Source organism: Chaetodon trifascialis, chromosome 17 (assembly GCF_039877785.1).
Source record: "Chaetodon trifascialis isolate fChaTrf1 chromosome 17, fChaTrf1.hap1, whole genome shotgun sequence".
Taxonomy (NCBI): Eukaryota; Metazoa; Chordata; class Actinopteri; order Chaetodontiformes; family Chaetodontidae; genus Chaetodon; species Chaetodon trifascialis.
In genome coordinates, this window is record NC_092072.1 from 152,884 (window position 1) to 176,760 (window position 23,877).

The 23,877-nt window shown below is 43.8% G+C and overlaps 1 protein-coding gene across 3 annotated transcripts in view; it reads right to left on the reverse strand.

Annotated features, from left to right (window-relative positions):
* Positions 1–265: 265 nt before the first annotated feature.
* rims2b (regulating synaptic membrane exocytosis 2b) overlaps positions 266–23,877 on the reverse strand; it is a 45,250-nt gene continuing 21,638 nt past the window's right edge. Inside the window, exons 6-37 of one of the 3 annotated variants that reach the window (XM_070984500.1) lie at positions 23,519–23,638; positions 21,576–21,675; positions 20,001–20,124; positions 18,724–18,770; positions 18,389–18,477; positions 18,259–18,294; positions 17,243–17,373; positions 16,826–16,997; positions 15,946–16,105; positions 15,608–15,631; positions 14,608–14,676; positions 14,169–14,304; positions 13,307–13,414; positions 12,329–12,379; positions 12,136–12,204; positions 11,867–11,926; positions 10,821–10,988; positions 9,330–9,439; positions 9,062–9,094; positions 7,050–7,565; positions 6,805–6,846; positions 6,557–6,595; positions 6,215–6,241; positions 5,678–5,700; positions 5,501–5,583; positions 4,787–4,930; positions 4,454–4,641; positions 3,392–3,527; positions 3,011–3,123; positions 2,707–2,808; positions 1,525–1,664; positions 266–937 (exon numbers count right to left, since the gene is read on the reverse strand). In XM_070984500.1, the coding sequence (XP_070840601.1) occupies positions 755–937; positions 1,525–1,664; positions 2,707–2,808; positions 3,011–3,123; positions 3,392–3,527; positions 4,454–4,641; positions 4,787–4,930; positions 5,501–5,583; positions 5,678–5,700; positions 6,215–6,241; positions 6,557–6,595; positions 6,805–6,846; positions 7,050–7,565; positions 9,062–9,094; positions 9,330–9,439; positions 10,821–10,988; positions 11,867–11,926; positions 12,136–12,204; positions 12,329–12,379; positions 13,307–13,414; positions 14,169–14,304; positions 14,608–14,676; positions 15,608–15,631; positions 15,946–16,105; positions 16,826–16,997; positions 17,243–17,373; positions 18,259–18,294; positions 18,389–18,477; positions 18,724–18,770; positions 20,001–20,124; positions 21,576–21,675; positions 23,519–23,638 (3,543 nt within the window). In that variant the 3' untranslated portion in view covers positions 266–754. The remainder of the gene's footprint in view (positions 938–1,524; positions 1,665–2,706; positions 2,809–3,010; positions 3,124–3,391; positions 3,528–4,453; positions 4,642–4,786; positions 4,931–5,500; positions 5,584–5,677; positions 5,701–6,214; positions 6,242–6,556; positions 6,596–6,804; positions 6,847–7,049; positions 7,566–9,061; positions 9,095–9,329; positions 9,440–10,820; positions 10,989–11,866; positions 11,927–12,135; positions 12,205–12,328; positions 12,380–13,306; positions 13,415–14,168; positions 14,305–14,607; positions 14,677–15,607; positions 15,632–15,945; positions 16,106–16,825; positions 16,998–17,242; positions 17,374–18,258; positions 18,295–18,388; positions 18,478–18,723; positions 18,771–20,000; positions 20,125–21,575; positions 21,676–23,518; positions 23,639–23,877) is intronic. The other 2 variants (XM_070984499.1, XM_070984501.1) reach the window with 2 other exon arrangements.

Genomic DNA, 23,877 nt, shown 5'->3' on the forward strand with positions numbered 1-23,877 from the left:
TCAGGAATGAAACTGAAGTCTCCATTAATGGACTTCAAATGACAGAAGGAATATTTCTAACTGTTTGACCTCTGACCTTTCTGTAGAATAACTGCAGTGATGAGGAGACTCTGCTCTAGCTCTTGGGCAGTTGGGGACCCCGCCGTAGAGCCTTTATAGAACCATAATCTTGTCAGTGATACTTGTAGAACTTTTACAGAACCACCTGTAGAACCTCGTAAAACTGTACAGAACAATCGTTCAGAACATATTTTCAGAGAACCACTGAGCGTTGAGAATCATTTTATTTTTCAGTTTACGTTCTTTAACTTTTTTCACAGTTGATGTTTTTATGTTCTACTGTTCCATGCAAAACAAAAGAAGAAAGAACCAGACCTCCATGTTCCTGTGTCTCCATGGAAACGATCAGTCTGTGGTTTCTGGACATGCCTTCTGGGCAACAGTCACATGACTCCCAAAGAGGTGCTGAGATTGGCTGGTAGCTGGAAGGTACATGGCCTCTCCTTTCTCCTTCCCAGCATCCTTTGCTGCCCTCACTGGGAGAGTCATTTCCTGTTTGAACATCGGGGGCGGAGCCTCCTTCATCACAGTGACATCATTGTGACACTGTTACATCATCAATGTGATGTCATCATGCAGCATGCAGCAGCAGAGGATTGCAGTACTTTTTTAGGCTCCGCCCAGCAATGTCTCCCTTGTCCCCTCCCACCTGTTGCTATGGCGATACCGTTGGCCCTGCACCCTGATGCTATGACTAGCTGCCCTCTGTCTCCTTATTGGTCAGAGGGGCCAAAGTGGGGTCCACTAATGAGGTGGCAGGAAACAGTTTAAACCAGCCTATCACCATGTTGGACAGGTCCAGATCGTCCAATAGGATCTGAGCAGCGCCCATGAAGGATTTATGGTCCATCCGACCGTAGTCGCCCCACACGATTATCTGCAGAGACAGAGAGACAGACTCTGAGACTTTAGACTCTTATTTCAGATGTCTGTTTGACTTCAAACAACTAAAGTAAAATTTCCAACAGAATTTGATTGGCAGTTTAAAATTCATCACGAGGAGATCATGTGACTAAACCTCTCAATTTTCCATCTCTTAGAAGTCCTTCAGCTGTTCAGAAAGAACAGAAAAGTGAACATCTAAAATTCACAGACCAATCAGCCGAAGCTAACTGCTACGAAGAACCATGGGATACTACTTAAAGGGACAGTTCACCCAAAAATCAGAGACACATTTTTCCCTCTTTCAGGTGCTGTTCATCCATGTCTTTCGGTGTGAGCTGCAGAGTTCTGGAGGTGTCGGCTGTAGAGATGTCTGCCTTCTCTCCAATATAATGGAACGAGATGGTTTGTGCCGTTCAAAGCACAAAATTGAAGCTGAAGCTAAACGTTAATGACAAATTTCAACTTTCAACAACCAGCTTCAATAGTAATTATCTGTCAGTTACTTTGTTTATTGTTTATTTTGTGTGTGTGTGTGTGTGTGTGTGTGTGTGTGTGTGTGTGTGTGTGTGTGTGTGTTACCTGTAGTACTTTTCCTTCTGGGTTTTCTTCGAACTGCAGTTGTTGTTGATAGAGAGGGTCAAGCGTTTTTCTTGCCAGACGGGTTCTTCTCTTCAACACACATTTCCCGTTATCCATCAGATAGACCTTCACATATGGAGCTACAAACACACACACAACAGACATATATCATTGACACACACACAACTCCGATGCAGTCTAAGAAGTGAAACCGGTTTGTCCAAACCTTCTTTGGTCGTAAACTCATGAAATGAACTCTTGAGCATTCCTGTGTTTGGGTTCATGACTTCATGGTCAAAGTCAGTGACTACAATGGAAATCACTTCAAAGTCACCAAAGACTGTAGCTGAATATTCGGTGGCCTACAGACATTGAATAGTTCCATCTCTACTGTTTGAGGAGTTGTGTGTACGTTATCGTACGTTATCTGCTTGCTGCTCCACCTCCTTCCTGCTTGAACTACATCCAGAGAGTTAGTTACGGGGCGCTTCTGTTTCCAGTTCCTGTTACCTGTGCTTGAGTAACCGGAGTGAGACGATGAAAAATAGAGCCGCGAGTCAGGAGATTTTAAGTGATCGTACAGCAAAATTAATGTTCACAGAAAGCAGATCCAGCATTCGTTCGGAGCCAGAGGAAGAGGGCAGCCCAAAGCCAGAACTTGCTTTCAAGTTGAAAGACTTGCTCGAGTGGGGGCGGAGCCTCAGACCGGACAGCAACATGCGGTGGACCCTACCGGAGCGCCACTGTGCTTGGAGAGACGTTTTGACTGGGAGCCCCCAGGATCAACTTGTCCTTCTCCTCAAGGCTGTTTTTCAGGTGAGACGTGTCCGATTTCAGCTTGGAAATGCTAAATTCACAGAGGCCACGTGACGCCAAGCCAACAAAGCCAGGAGGATGGCGGTATCGTTCTGTCTGACAGGTCAGTGGATGACACCTGGACGAAGTGTCAAGCACAAGTACTGCACAAGAAGTAACATCCAAAATGCTTAAAATCCTCAGGAAAAACAGACCTAATTAAGCTAGCGGCGATCCAAAGGTCCACAGGCTAAGATCGTTTACCTGGTTAAAACACGCAGGTAAAACAACGAGAATCTAAACCGCGTATAAAAACTGCGACTGTGGATAAAACATCAGTTTATGATTCTGTGTACTACAGTCTGCACTGTGTATTAGTATTTTTACCTGGAGTGTTCTTGTTGCCTTGTTTTCCCACAAGCCCTCGGGCTCGGATCACCTCCACGTCCAGACGCTCCTTCCTGTACACCATCCCAATCTGGATGTCACCTGGTCAAACAGCCAATCAGAGGAGCTCTTTTCAGTTGTGTAAATATAACACGACTGCACGTACTTACAGCTAAATATAAACAGGAATGTACAAATATGATTACTACTGTACTCGTGTATGTGCAGTCAAATGCAACAAAAATTACCAGTACTGTTGTAGAGTGTTAAAGAAGGTATAAACAGAGTTGTGATTGGTCATTACCCATGGGGGGCGTGGCCAGAGTCTGCCGCCCAGCCAGCTGGGCGGGGCCTAATCCCTCCAGGAATCCAGTGAACTGCTTGTCTGATGCCAACTTGACTCCTGGAAATATCAAACTGAAGAAGCAAAGAAAATCCAAAAACAAAAACAAAAATCAAATTAAGAAAGAAAAAAAAATCAGAGGGAAATGTTTTAACGATGGAACGATAAGAGTGAGAGAATAAAAAGAGGAGTGAGACATGAGCAGGATGAATGAGAGAAGAAAAAGACAAATGGAAAGAGTGAGACATTAGAGAGAGTGAGAAGGTACAAAACAAGTGAGAGACTGAAAGCAGGAGTGAGACTAAAGAGAGGAGTGAGAGGAGGAAGGGGAGTCTTTCGTACGCTCCAGGTTTGGGCTCCTCGGCGTCGGGGTCGCGGCTCACTTGTCGAGTGAAACGAGACTTAAACTCAATGGCCAAACCAGTTTCTACGCTCCTCTGGACAGGAAGTCTCACCACCTTCTTCTTCTTCTCTTCCTCTGATTGCATGGATGGAGTGTGGCAGACAGAAGAAGAAAAAGAAGAATTACATATGGTAGCTGAATATCTGCAGTAACGAGTTTAAATCTGAGACGTTTGAGAATAAATCTTCTAAATTCATAGGAAATGCACGAAGTTGCCATTGCACGTTTCAGCTGGCAGCAGCAGTTTCCAAAGAGGAGGAATACAGCAGCACCTGCCGAGCAGAGCGTCAGAGAGCAGCTGCTGCTCACAGCCGAGCGTTTAGCCAGCGAACAGCAGTAACCGGTTAGTCATCACAGTGTTGACTTCCACTAGTCAAGTTTTCACTTGTTCGCTGTCTGAGAGGAGATAAAAGGTCAAAGTGATATGTCCACGTTTCATGTTTCTGTCCTCATGAATCCTCTGGACAGCAGCACCAAAGATGGCCGACTGAAAGTAATGCTAGCACTGCGTCCACAGCGCTCGATAACATCAGCTTACCAGTCAGACGCTCTGCTGCTGCTTCCTGTCTAACTCTCAGTGGATTGCAGCTGAATTTAATCCATAAATCTGTTTCCTACAAGAAGGTCAGGTAACATCACTGACCGTCAGATGCTTCTCATTGACGACGGAGCGGCAGTCAAACAGATCTCAGCTTCTGAGCGATTATGGGCTGGTGGAGGAAACTGAGTGACTCTGGAGGTGCCGAATAAGACTTTCATTGTTTGTTTGAGTCATTCTTGGACAAAGGTCCATTTGTGTTTAGTTCCTGTCTCCGTTGCTTCGTCGTAAAGTGACTGAATGTTTGAGACACTCGGCTCATGACGCTGAGCTGTGTGTTTGACTCTGTGTGGAAACTTTACATGAATAAAAGAGGTTGGAGGTCTGGAACCTGTAAAAACATCACTGCTTCTGTCTGCTGTTACTGGTGACTTTCACAGCGACTGGTTAAAGTGGGACTGACCCTCGGGGTTGAGCTGGGAGGCGCTCTGACTCTTCTTTCCCAGTCCAACCATTCCCATCATCTTCGCACCGAAACTTGAGCGTCGCTTTTTGTCGTCGTCGTCATCGTCATTTCTCCCCAACGAACAAATCTCTCCGCCGACGCTCGACGACTTCATGAGAGGGGCGCCGGGTGCTGCCGCCGCCACCCTGCGAGAGAAGGGATGAACAATCGCACCTGTCAATCACCTGGTGGGGGGTGGGGTTACAGCCACACGCAGAGGGAGTAAGTGGGCGGTGTCACTACTGTTGCTATGACAGATGATATGGAGGGCCTCATTGATCAGTGGCTTACTTTGAAGGCTCAGGCACCTCCTCCTCTCCTTCCTCCACAGATTCGCTGTTCTGCAGCGTGGCTCGGCCCTCTCCTGCCCCCACTACTTCCTGTGTTCCCTCTGACACCGACTCCACTGACTGGCCCTGCAGAGCCTCTACCCGACTGTTTCAGCCAATGAGAGGAGGGAACAGCAGCATGCAGACAGAAACATGCAGCAAGAGACAGACTAGTGACGAAGAGTAACAACACACATAACAAACGACATGCAAACATGCTAATAACATGGTATTTAAAAGCTAGCATGGTAACAGAAACAAACTCAGGGTGATGTAACCAAAACTGAAACATGCTTAAGGGTGACTGATTCATTGTGGGATGTGAGGCTGAACAACATGTTTTTCCTTTAATGGCGTCACGTGACATTTGCTGATGTCACGTGACGCCATGCACGCTCCGCACAGGACGAGTATTTTCCATTTTGGACATTGTTTTGTTTCCTCTGCCGCCCCATCAGAACAAATGTGTAATTAACACTGAAGTCACTACTGCTTCTTTACGCTCTACATTGCTGGTGTAGAAATGAAATATTTTGAGTGCGTATTTATATATTTACATGTGGTAACAGATTAATAAAATGCAAACTAAAATGCAAACGTAGAATCACATTTTCCAAATTTTAACTGAAACGCAGTGGAAATAAATCCTCAGTCTGCAATTGGTTGCTGGTCTCACCTGATCCTTCGGACAGATCGGATGTCGCTGGACATGGCCGACAGATCGCTAACATCACTGTCAGATGATTTTAAGTCCCTCATCTGGAGACATCAGAGGACAGGTGAACAGGTGTATGACATCATCAGTGATGTATGTATTGTGTAATATGTTGATGTCATATTTCAGACTGTTCACCTTTGATGGATCCTTCATCACACCTGCAGAGAGAGAGGAGGATAGTTTACTACAACACTCTAACACCCAAGCTTTAGTTATCAAAATCAATGATGTCATAGCTTTAGAAGCTCTCTGGTTGGCTCCTCGGACAGTGATGTCACTGAATGTTTTCAAACACAGAAGTGACATCAAACTGTGAAAAACAACCAATGTTGTCCCAAACAGCTGCCGATATCACGGACGACATCGTCAACAGACACCCAAAACTGATTCCGCTGCTGTTGTTAATGTCTGTGATGAACTTGCCCTTCATTAACAGAGTGACAATGAGTCCTCAGTCATCAATCAACTCAAGTGAAAGATCAATATGTGAATTATCTGATTTGTGTGTTTTCACTTCATCAGTTTCTAAAGACAAGATAAAGGCTAAAAATCTGCTGGTGAAATGAAAACAGGATGAACAGAAACTTTGGACTGGAAACAAAGTTTAAACTCACAGCAGCTGATGACTGAATGCATTGATATACATGAGAGAGCTAAAGACAGAATCTCTACCTTCTCTGCTCAGTGGTAACACCTCCCCTTCGCGTTATTGGATGGATGACAGGTGGAAAACAAAAGAACATCAACCCAACAAGAAAATATTTACAAACAGGAAAGAATAATGGAAGAAACACTGGATGGACAGATGGACGGACAAATGGATGAACAGCTGACTAAATGGACAGATGACTAAAGAAGCTGACAGGAAATCCAAACAAATGCTACCTGATCCACTTCCCATAGTCAGGTCATCACAGATTCAGGTGACTAACATGTAACATGACTGGACTTTCTACAGGTGGAAAGGAGGGGCTACCTATCTGGGGATGGTCTTGGCTAACAATGGTACTGTACCATTGGCTGTTTTCTGCTGCTGGTCCTCCCATGTGACCTCTGCATAGAGAGATGATTGGTCAGACTACAGTGAACTGTAGGGTGATCCTTCTTATATCAAACCAGTTAAACCAGCAGGATAAATCCCAATATTCATCATGCCCTCAACCATCAACCTGAACAAAACACAGAATCGGTGGTTTCTGTGTCCATGAGCTGACGAGGATCATCTGAACACATCATCAGGTCCACCTGAGACTTTGACTTGCCTTTTCTGGTCCCTCCAGGTGTTGCTGAGCGTCTGTCTGGCTCTGACACAGACAGGTGGGATGTGATGTCATCAGCATGATGTAACAAAGATGAACACAGGAATGAAGGAATGAATAGTGATGATGGAGAATGTCTGACACAAACAGCTCTGACTGCAGAGTCACCAGTTGCTGGTTCTACTGGATCTACAGGTCTAGACTGACTGGACTGCTTTACACACACACTACACCTGTGATGTACACACCTGGAGTCTGTGGGGGCGGTGCAGGTGAGGGGGCAGGTGAGGGGGCAGGGGTAGGTGTCAGGGCAGGTGTTGCAGTCGGTGCAGGAGGAAGGGTGGGTTCAGGGGGTGGCTGTGATTGAACTACTGGAGCTGGGGGCAGGACAGCAACTGGGGGCAGGGCTGGAGCCGGTGCTGGCACAGGCAGTGGGGCTTGAGCTGGTGTTGGAGCAGGGGGCGGGGCTTGAGAAACCATTGGGGCAGGTACAGCAGCTGGGGCTGGGGCAGGTATTGGAGCCGGGGGTGGAGCTTGGACTTGGACAGGTGCTGGTAAGGGTGCAGGTAAAGGTGTAGGTGCAGGTGCAGGAACTGGCTGGGGCTGGGCGGTTCCAGGAGGAGGTGGGGCTTGAATTCGTATAAGAGGTGGTGGTTGATGATTGACAAGGGGAGGGCCTTGTTTGTGGACAGGAGGAGGGGCCTGATAATGTTGAGAGGGAGGAGCAGGTGCAGTCGGCACTCCTGTGGTGGTCTTGTCCAAAACTGATGGACAGCGAAAGATTGTTGACAGATGAAAAAGAAAAGTTGATCAGAGAGATGAATCAAAACAATGAGGTGATGAATGATTCCATGACCCGTTTTAACACCTAACCAATCACATGGCTAGTTTTCTACTTACCTACTTGTTAAAACTACAGTTTGTTGTCAGAATTTCTGAGAAATAACAAGGACACTGATAAAATCTGGGACGAGGCGACACCGTGAGCAGGTACCTGAAGCACCATCGGGTGTTGCAGGCCTCGCTTCCCTGATCTCATAACTCAGAACCACCTTCTGTCACCTTGACGCTTTTGTTTTTACAAACAGAAGAAACCAGTTGCAATTCGGACTCCATTTTGGCTGATGCTGTCAACAGCCAGAATGAAGCTTTCATGTTTTTTGTGGTGGCTATCAGCTGATCTGCAGCCTATCTGAAGTCTCAGTCTGCGTCAAAGTTATTGCTGAATTGTCTAAAAGCATCTGAAACCACTTTTATCTCACTCTCTTCATACCATGATTGGTCAGGAGTGTGAAAGTAGGCGTGTCTTGAACTTCACACAACTACTTCTGTCACTTTCCACTTTTCAACTAACTGTGAAAGTCTTCCAGAAGAGAAGAGTGCCTGATAGTGTCGCTGTTTTCTATATTTGTATGATTCACAAAGTAGTTGAAGACAGAGACAAACAGGGAGACTGGGCTCTGAACACCTGCCCCTTTTACAATTACAATTAGGCAGACACTTTTATGCAAAGCAACATAAATATGAATTCACACACCATCGGGGGCAGTGTTTGGTTGGGGTTCAGTATCTTGCCCAAGGATACTTAGGCATGTGGACTGCCAAGGCCAGGGATCGAACCACCAACATCCTGATCAGTGGACGACCACTCTACCTCCTGAGCTACAGGCAACTTGTTGTTGCCGACCAACTGACCCCTACATTCAGCCTTTCAGGTGGTGGGTCCACAAGGCAGCAGCCACATGTCCTTCCTTCAAGCTTCACAAATTGTACATTTGAGATAAACAGAGTGCTGCTCTTAGATCAGCCTTCAGTATGAGCAGTTACTCAGAGTTCAGCTATTGGAATATGAATTGTAAAGAAAGAGTTGCACTGGTGCACCCCTGGCTTTATGGACATCCAGAACAGCTAGAAATACTGTGACATGAAGTAAGAAGGATTTATTTTGAAGCAGACTAAGACCTTAAGACGATCCTGTCACAGAACCTTGGACCTTCTGGAGGGACTACATCTCCCAGCATGCAAATGAATCAACCATATGTGTTGAAGATGGGTAGTATAATTTCTTAAACACATTCCAAATTCTTACATGGTGTTAGGTAAGTTTCATCAAACCAATACGAAACTAATACTATAAGTACTAGAGAGGTCTTCTTTCAAATGTACTACCAAGAAGCATAACTGTTCTACTTGTAAGTTGAAGAACTCAGCAGGTAAACATCACTTAGGTGTTAAACTACACACAGATCACAGCCTGTACCTGTCTGCACAGTGTCAGATGGTTCTCCTCCATCTGAAAGACAAAACCCACTGTTAGACCACCACCATCCTCCCAGGTCCATTTTTAAAATTATATTCATAATACACATCCCCAATTACTCCAGCCACTCATAGACATTTCCCTCCACCTTTATGCTGATGATTCACAACTGTACATCACAATAAAGCCTGAAACCCCCTTTACAGATGGCAGTGTAGCTAGCAGCTTGGTTGAAGACACCACCTGACAGGTAGGTGAATGGACATACTTCTCTCGGGAGCTCCTTTGGGTGGGATAATTGGCAGCTGGCGTCCTCGGCGGCCACAGATCGGCGTTCCTGAAGGACTGGTCTGGGCCGATCCACTTCGCAGATTTGCCCTGTTGGAAAGAAAACACAGGAATCAAACTACCTATGTGACAGGAGGAAAGAAAAGGCAGCAGCTGCAAGGTCAAAGGTCAGGGGTCAAAGTTGTCACCATCATTATTATGGAAGGTTAGGACTTTTGTTTATGTAGGTTTGTGCTTTAGCAAGACTATGCTAGCTGCTAAACAACAAAAAGCCAGGGGCTCATACTCTATCTTCCCAATGGCTGCACATGAACATAGCACATTGAAGACACTGAGGCGCCGCTTTCAATCAATCAGTGAATCAATGCACTGATCACAGGACACTGAAAAGTCAGAGGATATATGGATACCTTCAACAATGATTTAACTCCTCTGACACAAGAGCAGGATTTAAAGCTTACTTCTGTACTTTTCTATAAAACTGGTTCCAAAAGATTCAGTCTTTTCCAAAGACAATGTCCCACAGCAGCAGTGTTTAGCTTTTTAAGGACAAAATAACAGTCTTCTTCTAAATCAAAAGGTGAATGCAAAAAAAAAAAAGACCTATGCTCAGTTTAATCCATTCTCTTGCTCTGGCATGACCAGTAGCTTCTGGTGGCTAATGTTAGCTACATACATGTTGTATAAATTCAATTCAATATTCCTTTATTCGTCCCTCGAGGGGAAATTCCGACATTCCTGAGTGCTACTGTTGGTTTTTAGTGTCGAACTATCATCTGTAGACATGGAGGCTTCTGTTTAGTAAAAGCTCAAACTTCAAACTGCAAATTAACATCAGTTTGAACAGTGTTTCTTCTGGTTATGATCACAAGTGTTGTACCTGCAACCACACAGCGTACTGTGCACACCTGTACATCACTACAGCACGATCAACATAAAAGACAGAAAACTATTCTCATTTTTGTATCTGTTTTCCTTCAATGCAGAACACTACAAACATGTCAGTTGGTATGAATAGTCCACGAGTCCAGAGGTTTGGATTCACAGCAGCAGTAGCTGGACAACAATTCTACCACCAAGTTTAGTTTGGAGGAAACTGAAAAATCTGTCATCATGAAGGAAAAAACTCTTCGGGAGCTCAAAATTTCATGCAATACAACAAACAAACAGCAAGCCACCAACACCAGCATGCTGTAAAATAAATTGGAAATCAGAAAGTGAAACACATGCACAAAAAGAAAATAAATGTTAATTCCACAAATGTATACAAAGCAGAATGTACAGTATACAGATAACAACAGGTAGTAGTAGTGTGATGTCACTGTGAGCCAATCAGGAAGCAGAGAAAGAGGGGTTAAAAGAAAGGGGTGTGGTTAATGTTCAGACAGGCATCATGCATCTCTTATAAGAATCATATTCAGCAAACAGCATGGAGGCAGAGCTGCTTTCTGATTGGTCGGCTGTAGGTCACCTGGTCAGGGCAGGTGAAGGGGGGGCAGAGCGTCCTGACCTCAGGTGGGTGGAGTCAGCTCGGTCGGTGGAGTGGGAACGCGTGTAGATGGGTCGGTCTGTCATTGCTCGCTGGTCTGCTGACCGAGAGCGACTATAGTAATCCCGCCGGTCCATTCCCCGACTGTACCTGCACATCACCATGACAACCATGAACCACCATCACCATAACAGCCAGGCTGCTGTCACCATGATAACCATGTCACCTGCAGGAGGAGTGAGTTAGTGTCATCGCTGTGATAACTGCAGGCTGGTCATACCTGTTGGGGGCTTCGAGGCAATTAGACAAGAAGTTAAAGGCACAGAAGAATGGAAATCAAACACCAAAGAAGAAAACCGAAAGGAAATCTGTTATATCGTTGCCATAACGCCTCAGCGAGAGGACGGACACAGGAAAGGAAGCTGGGAGAGAAATGAGCAAAGATCTAAGGCCTTTCGCAACACTGAGTTTGAAGTCCTGAATGATGATCCCTTTGGTCCCAGAACAGCAGTGTTCTTAGTGACATCATCAGCCCAGGTGCAGTAAGGTGAATAAAAACCCTTTACCATTCCAGGAAAAATCGGACTAAAATGCCTATCCAAGGCATACCCACCCGTGTATCTGCAATACACCGGTGGGTGACAATATAACAGTATAACAATGACAATATCATTTCAAATGGAAGGTCCACTTGAAGAAGCAAATATTTCACAGATGCACTGATTATTAATTGTGCTTTGATACTTAATGGTGTGACCAGGTCTTTGGTTTGATCTGAGATGAATTATGTTGTCACAGAACAGGTGTACAGGTGTGTTTAATCAGCTGAGGTCCTGATATCGCAGGAACACTGTTGTCCCGGTTTGGACTCCAACGGACACAAATTTAAACTTGACGAAATCTGCATTTGAGAAAGGCCTCTTATATGGATGAAGGAGAGAGTGAGACTGAAGAATTGCTACTGTCCTCTAAATCTACATTTGTCAAACTGTCCAAACGTCAAACTGTCCAAACGTCAGTCTGTTTACCTCAGAAGTTCCTCGTCGTAGGCGTCAGGGGCGTAGGGGAAGTCAGGAATGAAGTCCTGACTGAAGAACAGAAACATGTCAGAACTCTAGAACTTGATGAATCACCAAAGCCTTAATGACCTTTGACCCCAGAACACACCTGCACCTATATTGGCGTGTCCTTCAGAGAATACTCTTCCAGAATAAACTTCACTGAGTACTAACTGGCATGTTTTAAAGAGACGCCTTTGTCCTCTAACACCACATTACCCATAAGCCCCAGGGCTTACCTGCAGTCCTCACAGCTCCCATTCATCATGTGGTTTGTCCAGGGAGTTTGGTTTGGACCGTTAAAATATCTTACACACAGAAAAACACACATGAATATGAGCATGACAATGTAAAGACTCTTTTCCTGAAGTTACTGCGACTACTAGTACTATGAGCACTACTACTACTGTGATTATTCCAACTTTCTGGTACCTGTCATGGGAGTCAAGAGAGTTGGCAACAGACATTCTCCTCAGTGATCTCCTAAATATACAGAAAAGGACAGTCAGACAAATCAGTAGCACAACTAGTACTACACCAAGGACTACAACCTGTACTACAAGAACAGTATCAGCAGTGCCACAACCAGTACTAAAACCAACACTACAATCAAGTATTAAATCCAGTACTACAAACTCAATTAAAAACAGTACCAAAACCAGTGGTTCAACCAAGACTACAACCAGTAAAACAATGACTAGTTGGTACTACAACTAATAGCAAAACAAGTACAAAAACCAATACAAGTAGTACTAGTACAAGTAGTATCATGACCAGTACTCAAACCAGTCATATGACCATTACCGTAAAAGACACAAAAGCCAGTAATAACAGTGATGCTATGACCAGTATGAAATCCAGTACTAAAACAGACATCACTACATAAAACACTAGAATAGTATCAAATACTACAAGCAGAACCAGAATAAACACTACAGCATCCAGTCCAGACCTGGGTCCTGGATCAGACCTCATTCAGACCTGTTACAGTCTTTGTAGGAGTGCATTCTGATAGCATACACTTCAACTGATTACTTCCTGGCTCATTTATTGATTGAAGTATCCCCCTCTTCAATATGTGATAAAACAATATTGTCACTCAATATTATATAAATATTATATAAATACTCATTGTGGGGCGGCTGTGGCTCAGGAGGTAGAGCAGTCGTCTGCCAATCAGGAGGTCGGTGGTTCGATCCCTGGCTTCAGTCCACATCCTTGGGCAAGATAGTGAACCCCAAAACTGCCCCCGATGCTGCGCCATAGGTGTGTGAATTCATATGTACGTCGCTTTGGATAAAAGCGTCTGTAAATGACTAATTGTAGTTGTAATTGTGACACAGACTGTATGCTGATTGGCTGGTGTCCATGCGACCCAGGTCAGGTGTGACGCTGCCATAACCTGCATACCTGTCCAGACTGCTGTACTGGCCAGCGTCAGAGTACGCTCGACTCAGTTTAGAGCCTCGCAGCAGCCGCACAGCATCCTCGCGGTACAACGGGTACAGAGGGTTACTGCTGAGGCCAGAGGTCAAAGGTCAAAGATCAATGGGTGAGCAGTGAAGAGAGAGTGAAGCTGAGACTGAAAAGTGCACCAGTTCAAAAATAAAGTTCAGTAGAAAGCTGTCCTTTATAGCTCCACATCCTTTATATCTCTTTTGTCTTGTCCAGCCTAATCAAACTGTTCCATGTGGTCTCATCTCAATAAACCTTCAGTGAGATAAAATCCAACAGAAACACCACAGATAAAAAGGATTAAAAACTAGCACCTGCAGGGACAACAGCAACATCAAACCACCCAGTAGATGAAACAACCTGCCCCATTATAAATTATTGAACTCCATTCGCTTCACTTCAGTTTTATTTGTATAGATCACAACAGAAGTGGTCTCAGGACACTTTCCAGATAGAGCAAACCTGCAGAGACCTGCAGGTTTCATATCATTTTATTCCATCTCATCCGATCTCTATTTATACCTTATCTAATGTCATCAGGTTGAATCTTGTCCGGTCAATTCTCTGCTAGTCTCATTTCATCATAATTTCATTTTTTTGTACCATCCTGTATCATTGCATCCCATCTGGTAACATCTCATCTGTATCTGGTCCAGTCTCATTTTGTCTCATCTGATTTCATCTTGTTTTGTCTCATTATGTCCATGTCAATCTAACGTGAAGTCTCATCTCTTTCCCTTCTCGCCTTCTTGTTTTTATCTCAGTTTATATCAGTCTAATCTGTCCATATGACCTCACAAATACACACTGCTGTTACCTCTGAGGAGGTGGTTGGCTCGGCGACCGTGACCTCATCCTGATCATGTCAGATCGGGAGCAGTGATTGGACGATATCACCTGCTCTGGCACTGAGAGGGTGGAGCTGTGGAAGTCCCGTCCATTCTGTCTGTAGTCTGGACACAGAGAAACAAAGTTGAACCATCAACCCTGAGTGTGGCTCTAAGGGTTCAGTCAGACCAGTATTTAATCCGTTTCAGTAGAATCACAGTGAGCAGTGGATTCTGTGGATTCTAGTTCATTATATCACGTGTTTCTGTGTGAGGAACATCAAGGAGAACCTTAAAAGAAGACTCTGAAATGGGAATTTAAAGCTCTATTTCACAAGAAAGTGTGAGCGAATTTCCCTTTGACGCCTTCATCTCTGACTGAGCTTTTCAACACTGAGCTGCAGGTGTGACAGTGCATGATGAGATCACCTGATATCACCCCGATGCCGTCCTCACAGTCGTAATCTGAAAACTCACTGTCACTGATCCTCTGAGACCCTGCAGAGAGACAGACAAAGAGACCTTGGCTTTGACCCTTAATCAAGCCTTTACTTGTCCAATTTCTCATTCACTATTCAAAAAACACAAGCAAGTTAAATTAAAACATAAACAACATTGCTGTGCATCCCCATAACAAAAAAACACACAATAAATACAGGGTTTATGTCTTGTTTTCAGGAACTGTGATTTTTGAAGTAGACTGAAGAGGATGTCTCCAACTCCCCAAATAGAAACAAACTCTGTCTGACATGTCTTATAATACATGAACACTATCCTCTCAGAGCTGCAGCTACATCTAAAAATTCTGCTCTATGGAATTTCATCAACCTTTCTGAGATCACTGGGCTACCCACACTCCCACAGGGATCTCAAGACAAATGTGTGTAACTCCATGAAGTACCAAAAGGAACCTTTCAAGGACAGCTTGAACATTCTCAAAGACCTGTGTAAACCTCTATAAAAACCCAGAACAAACATGACATCTTAAAACCCCTTAAGGAAACCCATTATGTTCTTGAGGATCATTAAGGACTCTTGGACATTTGGTCCACTGAGACAGAAAAAGGACTAATAGAACGGCCACAAGGTATCCTGGTACTCCCATCAAGAACCGCTAAGACCCTCCTTAGGAAGCCTGAAAGGACCAACAAAAGCCCTGCAAGGATTTCTGGAAATCACATCAAGGAACGACTCTTAACCCTCAAGGAATCCAGAAATCCAAACAACCTGCAAGAGCACTGAAAACAACTGAGGAGCACTGGTACACCAAGACTCATCAAACACCATTAAGCATCTGCAGAGCCCCCACGAGGATTTTTAGATCTTTAGATTTTTAATTATTTATGAGTAAAGTAGCAATACATAGGGAAAAGCCATGGGAATTAGCATTAGCAATGAAGGTTCACACACACACAATTACAGTTATTACCTGAGTTATAGTACGGACCTTTGTCTGGCAAAGCATCATGGGAGAAAAGTAAAAAAAAAAAAATCAACAACAGACGATGGAGTGATTGAAAAACTGTGCATGTGTGTGTTTTTTCAGTGTGCACATCATCAGTGTATATTATCGATTCAATTTCAATTCAGTTTGATTTGTATACCACCAAATCACATCATACGTTGTCTCCGGACACTCTCCATTCAGAGCTGGTACAAACCAAACTCTTTATCTACAGACCCAACATCCCCTCATGAGCAAACACTTGGCAAGTGTGTATCGTCAGTGTGTATTATCATTGTGTGTATCGTCAGTGTGTGTCTCACTCTGCAGCCTCCTGCTGCTCAGTGTGTCATCAGGCTGCAGTCCTCTCCTCTGCAGGTAGGGGGAGGCATTGGGCAGCGGCACAGAGGAAACATCATGAAGCTGCAGTTTGTACCAATGAGGCTGATCATCCAACAGAGCAGAGTCCAGCTCGATGAGAACCTACAGACAGACAGACGGACAGAGCGAGAGACAACAAACAATTAAAGGCAGCAGCACATTTCTAAAAATCTTAGCTAATGTCAGCTGCAAGCCATGTCAGTGGTCCTTTACACATTAAATGAATATCAGTGTGTTAAAGAAGCAGCTTGACATTTAGATCAATCATCTTCAGAGTTCACATTGATGTCTGTCTCACATATGTGGCCTAATTCTGAAGACGAATGGTCACTTAAAGTAATCTGTTTCAACACTGAACAGTATGTTTGTGAACAGGTGAGTTTTCTGGGGACCGTGTGCGTTGTGTGACTGATGCAACACAACTTCATTATTAAAGTGCCCATCAACGAAAAACCCTCAGACAGTTCCTGTGTGTCTATCTTCATCAGTTTTTGTTCATTTTACAAGTTGTATCTTTCCAGATGAATGTACTGAATAAAAAATAAACATGTAAACAACACTGTTACCCTGGAAACTGTACACAAGAAACACTGTGACAGCTGCAGCCTGAGAATTCTTAAAAGAACTGAAAATGAATGACAGAAGTGGGACTAAAAGTAAAGTGACAAAAGCCAAAAACCTGGTGACAAAATTAAACTCTCAAACGAGACTACGACTAGAGAGGTCAGGTGTTCAGTGGACTGCTCCTCTCAGACGACCACATCTGTAACATGCGTTGTGTGTTTACTGAGTGTCCTTGATGTGTTCTCCAGGTGTTCTGACCTCTCCTAGGAACTGGCTCTCCTCCTCTCGGACTCGGGCCTGATCCCAGACCGTCAGTTCTAACATCCGTTCTCTGAACTCCCGCCGATGGACAGGAGAGTACATGAAGGTCTGGTTCCATCGAGGTTCCACTGATTTCTTCACAGTCTTTGTTCTCCGCTTACTCTTATCACTGTGAGGATAGGAGACATCAGACAATCACAGAGCAGGACCCACATCTGGTTACACAGAACCAGAGCAGGGGTTCTGTAGGTTCTACCTCAGAATCTCATGGATCAGAAAACAACAACAAGGAACCAGAAAGAACTGGGCCACTAAGAAAAATATCTTTAGACATGTCATGTATACCTAACCCAACATACGTTCTAATCATCACCTGACACCACTTATTCCACAAAAGTCTGCTTCATTTTTTACCTTCTGTCTGGCAGGAAGTAGATCTTTACATAGGGGTTCCTCGGTCTGCCATCGTCTCGAACAGGAAGTTCCTTGGCTCCAAGAACAGTAACGATCAGCTGATGACCGACTTTATCATACCACAGCTTCACCTGTCGAAAAAAGGGTTCAAAATCAGGACAGCAGAATTAAGGACAGAACCCTACACAGCTGTAGAGAAACCCTGGAGAACCAAAGAACCCTGTGGAAAACTGAAGATTTACAAAAAAGAAAAAAGAAAAAAAACACAACAAGACAACAAGCAGTACCCAATACCAAAGCATAACACAGCAAAGCCCTAGCTTTGCAGACCCGCTTTCAGCGGGTCACAGGCCTCTGCCTGGGCAAAAATAAATAAATCTTGAAATGGTGGATGGATGAAAATGGATGAAAAAAAAATCATGTACTTTTATTTTGAAGGGGATTTTTTATGCAGCGGAGTGCCATCTTTTTTCCTCAATTTAGGTCATGGCTTGTCATTAAGGGGTGATAGTAGGTCCCAAAGCCAGGCCAGTTAAGAAACACCGATGTAGAAGACAAGCTGAATCATTTGGAAAAGTGAGTGAGATTGAAAGAACACCACAAGACTCCCACAAAATTGAAGAAGAATGTCAAAGAACAGAGGCAGAAACCCTGACAACAACAGAGGAACCCTAGAGAACAGAAGGACCACAGAGAACACATGGGAAACCCAACTGAGTAGTGTAGCTCTGTGGAACTATATTCCACAGCAACAGACCCAGGCAGAAAAACTGACTTCGACTTTATGTCTCTACTGCACTACAAGCTAGCATCTACCTGAAAGCCGCAGCCTCGCTGCATTACTGGTTACCTGGTAACCACATGTTATGTCACTGGTAACCACATTATGTCACTGGTTACCTGGTAACCAGCTGGTGGTGGGGTGTTAACTTTACTACCAGCCTCAACTACAGACAGAGAGAACAAAGATCGGTGGAACAGACAGATGTCTCACTCCTGTCTACATCTACAGTTACCTGAATTCTGGGAACAAGAGGACGCCTGTTCACAGTCTGAAACACAGACATCACCACTAGCTGTTAATGGAGAAGTGACTGGCTGTGGGGTGCGAGGTGTGGCAGTGCAGTGCATGCTGGGTAAACTTACAGAGAGCTGTCCGGACAGAATGCCGGGGCTCATGGGAGACGTGACGGAGATGGATGGACCAACTTTCTGAGAGTCAAAGGAACTGGAACCTGAACAGATCATAGAGGGCACGTGTTTTAGTGCATGAAACAGGAAACTGGCGTCTTCTTTTGTCTTCACAGTGAGTGTTCTGCGTTCTACTACATGGCCTGTTCATGCTGTCAGTGTGGGTGGTTTGTTTAATGCGCTGTAAGATGGGGCAAAGACAGTTCTCTATTGTCCGCTATGCTTGGAGGGAGGGATTACAGGACAACCAACTGTTGGTTTGTGATTATTTTGTTGTGTAATAAACTCACTGGAGTCCAGCTGGACATGGGTGCTGTCTGCCACTCTGGAAACATCTCTGAGGAACAAAAATCACACACAACAATGAGCAGAACATTCGAAGAAAACCGAACTTCGGGTTCTCTGTGGATCCAAAGCCATCACTGTTGTGTGTGTTATACTGACCCACATGAAGGAAGTAAGGTGTCAAAGTCATCTCTGAATGTGAGAACTGAGCAAAGGTCCTCGTATGTGTGTGAAGTCTAAAGTGGCAGCAGTGAGCCGTTTGAGCAGAAATGCAGCATATAAAGTGCAATTAAAGCAAACGGTACAGTGCAGGTGAGGTAGGAGTGTCACATGACATGCATCCCTGACATATTACTGATGCTTTACTGATACATCATTGACACATTATTAACATATGCATAAATATATTTAAGGGTATAATCTCAAAAGACTAAATCTGCGGTGTGTAAGCAGCTTGGTTCAGGAGATCAGCTGCTCTGAGGTAGAAACTGTTGCTCAGTACAGTAGTGTGAGCGCTGACAGCAACGGTGCCATCCAGAGGGTAGGGGAGTGAAAGGGTGGTGGCAGAAAACACAGATGGGGAACCATCGGCACCATACTTGAAGTCCATGATGAGCTCTTTGGTTTTACTGGTATTAAGAGATGAGATGCTGTCTGAGCGCCACCTTGCCAGGCACCGATCCTCCTTTCTTATGATCTGAGACCAATGGCATCTCCTACAGAGGTTAGCATGGCCGCTGTTGTTGTAGCATCAGTTCCATCAGAACTGGAGAGTATTTCTTCATGGAAAGAAGAGCAAAGAGTGGCTTTGAGGGTTTTTCTCAGTAGAAAGATATTTTTACTCTTCTCTCAAATGGGTTCAGCAAGAGTTTCGTTCTCTTACAATATTGTTAGCCCATGATATCCAGTGATAGACAGATGGTTCACCCAATCTGCTTCCAAGTATTTTTTGAAAGTGCCTGTTGTGAGATTTGGCTGTTGGCCACTTGAGGTTACCGTAGTCAGTGGGGGGTCACTTCTTGATGATGTAACGAGAGCATCTCGTTGTTGTTTTATGCTAGCAGTCAGAGAGTTCACATGTGCTGTACGCTTATGAATTGTAATAAAGCAGTTGTGAGGAAAATCAACCTGCGTCTTCCCTCATAATATGACTGCCTTTTCCAAACAGTTTCCAGGGACAACGTCCCAGACAGTTCTGTACAACAAACTCTCTGGGAAGTCAGCTTAGGTTCAATGTGCTGTCTTAACATGATAAAATGTGATGAACTTTGTCGTGACCTACCCAACTGGTCGTGACACCACCAGCTCCACTTGTGGTTCTGGTTTGGACTCCAGGATGATGTTATAGACTTCAGTAAACGTGGCTCCCTGAAGAACCCGACCGTTCCACTCCAGAACCTGATCACCTGAGAAAGAGATGCGTATCTGTGAGAAAGTTGGTGGTCGAATGGGAACAACATCAAACATTACAGTTAAATTAAGTATTAGCTTTGCACAATGGCTGGAAGAGGGGGAAATGTTATCTTAGCGTGATACAAAGGCTGGAAGGCTGGAAACTGTTAGCCAGGCTTTGAACAAACACTGCAAGTATGGGCAAAAGTCTAGCCTTGCTTCACCAAAACAGAAAATCATCATCCAACAGCTCTAAAGTGTTTTGAATTTACATGCTGTATCTTGACAGCTAACAAGCTAGTGTTTGTGTTTACCTGGGCCCTATTGTTCAAATGTGGTTCAACTAAAATCATTCCCATTCAGCTAATTTGGTTCTTTGAAAGCAGTTTGAGGGTTGAGCTCATCAGTCTTAATGTGATTGGCTGAGTGCAGACCATGTGGTTGTAGTTACATGAGGAGGGCATCTTGGGGGCTTCATTGCTTTTATTACTTCATTTTTTACATGTGAACACATTAGCTGACCTCTCATGAATATGGTGGTATTTTATGTAGCCAGCTTTGCATCAGTTATTGCCGTAAGAAAACAGCAAGTTAGATTCTAATCGCAGTTAGCTTACATGAGCAACACCATAACCAGACTTCAGTTGACTTACATTTACCTCTAATTAACTGCAGCTACGTGGTTTGGTTGGCAGACAAAATTTATTTTCAGTTATTAGATTTGTTGTTAGAGAGAGCAACACTTAGTGGCAACATTATCAGTGCAGCTGATTTCAATGATAGCTAGTTCAACTAGAAACATGGCTAGCTTGTATCTGGCAAAGTTGTTCTTTGGTTAATTAAGTCATTACACACATTGTTCGTTTGACAGCGACAGGTGATCAGAGCAGCAACATGAATGTACACGATCACAGCAGCAAGGTGTGTAGCTATCCGAGCACACAGCAGTGTGTATCCTCCACAATAATCCGAGAGTTAAAAACTGAATACAAGAACCTTCATGCAGGAAGATTTACTGCAGAAAGTCAGACTGCAGTAGTTTTAGCTCAGTATACCCATTAAACTGGCCAGAGTACGTATGCTTAAGGTTTCACAGAAACATGCCAACATTGTATAGTTTAGAGGTAGTGGAGTGCAAATAGATTATATAATCAATAATAACCCAAACAACAACAATAAGACAGACAACAATAACCCAACACAGTTGCTGCTGCCAAATTTAGGACGAACAGCCAATCGGTGAACGCTTAAGGTGACCGGCTGACAGAATCACTGCGAGCAGATCTGACAGCTGTTCCATTTCATTGTGCTACTTACATGTTTTTTGAGGCTTGTTTGACACTTTTAGCCTTATTCCTGATGCAACCCCTGCAGTGTCAAACTTCAGCACTTCAAATTGTCTTTGGTGTTGAATGCAAATGCTATATGGCTGATTAAAAAAAAAACAGCTACACAGTATGTTTACCTGGTCTCAGGTGTCCAACAGTGTCAGCCAGACTTCCTCTCTTCACCTTAGTTATGAATGCACAGAGCCGACCGGACTCCGTCATCTTGCCCCCAACCACCTGAGAACACAGCGGCCATGAGCAAGGCACTAAACTGCACACAGACTGAGGTTAGAGCTGTACAAACAGGAAGAGAGGAAGAGGAAATAGAACAGAGTCTACAAAAGGAACCAAACACATTTACTGTTTGATGAGGAACCAGCTGATGTTTCTGACAACTTACAACATGAAACCACCGAGCAGCAAAGAACGAGCTGCTGCTGAGAGCAGCTCTGTTCAACACTGACTGAGCCAGACCTGGACAATCATCGTCACCATCATCATCATCACTTCCATCTGACAGCCATCGCAGAGGTTACTGTGATCGGTGTTCAGTCATTTTCATGACCCTCGATGTTATAATCGAGAAGAAACAAAGCATGCAAAGGCTTAAGCGTCCGAAGGTCACAAAGCTGCTGCACTGGTATCCTGTTTCGCAGGACAGCAGTCAGGTTGAGTTGACAGAGTGTTCAGACACCTTTAGTTACACAGCAGAGGCAAACATAGATGATGACAGCACCTACCCCGCCTTAATGGGGGAATGTTTGCCTCACAATGGAGTGATACTATCCTTGGTTTTGGGGGTTGACCTCACTCAGAGGATAAATACTTGAACCTAACACCATTTCATTGGACGAGAGCTGTCCTATCTAGTCCGGTGCACATGAACTGATGAAGCCTGCTCAGATGAGACGAAACGTCTTCCAAGACAAACTGACAAAGTCCAGTTGCGATCGATTGAATGCCCTGAAGCTCACAATGACCTGGAATGAGAATATTCACAGGCAAAAACTTGAAACATCTCCAGAATCTTATGAATCAAGAATTAATAAAGTTGGACACCTGGTTCAAGTGTAATAAATTATCTTTAAATATAAATAAAACAAATTTCATTGTATTCCGCTTAAATAGAAACCGAAAAGATGTTGAACATGTGTGTATAGAAATAAATGGTAGAGCTCACTTGAACTATTGCAATGTTATATGGTGTAATTCATATCCCAGTTATCTTGAGAAACTAAAGACCTTACAAAAGAAGGTAATTAGAGTAATATCATGGACCAAGCTAAATGCCCCCTCTGATCCTCTTTTCTACAGTTACAAACTTTGGAAACTCACTGAATGTAATACTTTCCATAATGCCTGTGTGATGTATGATGTAGCATTTAGACTCAACGACAGACTCTGCCATCTCATCCCAATTTCTTTACCCACTCATGAATACAACACGAGAGGAAAACAGCTCATAAAGAGAAAGAGACGGAAACTAAAATGCACAAGTCTTAGTGTGACCGTTAAAGGACCACAGACTTGGAATGAGGTTGAGAGCATGATTAAAGAGTCTGCATCACTGTCTCTTTTTTAAAAAAGATTAAAACAAAAATTGCTGCTAAATTATGTCTAAATCGAGCTCAGCTTGCTGTTTTTTGTCTCATGTACTTGTGCCTGATGTGTTGATATTTGTGTCGTTGTTTGTGTCGAACCATAGACTTTTTGTGCTGATGAAACCACCTGAGAGTTAGGGTTAGGTTAGATGATAGGTTAGAAATAGGAATTGTTGTTGTCATGATATACTATATTGTTGTTTTTGTGTTTCTGGGCCCCCGCTTACAAGCTACAGAAGCTTCTGGGGTTACCCTTTCTTACAAGATCATGTCTACTGTATATTGTTAATTGTATTTGTATTTTAAAATGATTTGTAAAATAAACTGAACCTTGAACCTTGAACCTTATGGATTGTCTTTTTTTTACTGTACTGTGTATATGGACTTATGTCTGCAATAAAGTTAATAAAATAATTGAAGTGACCCTTAAGGGGAAAACTGTTCCCCACCCCTGAAACACAACAAAATGAGTTCATCACCTTGAGTCCAAGCAGTGCTCCTGTGTCTGCTGGAACCGTCCCATCTTTCATCCTCTTATTCAGCAGAATTCGACCAATCAGACGTTCTCCATCCTTGGACGGTTGCCATGTGACTGGTTGCTGAAGAGTGACAGTAAAAACACATGTGGTCGCTTAGCAACAGTAACAAACAACAACAGTCAAGTCCAATGGCAGATTTACTGAAAACAAACCTGCTTTCAGCAGACAAACTGCTTTCAAGGCTCAGGCATCAACTTTCAGTTCAACTGCACTGACCTGAAAGTGCCTTCCTCACTGACACTGCTTACATGTCAACTGACACTTCAATCAAAGTAGATTTTTCAACAGACATTTTTACT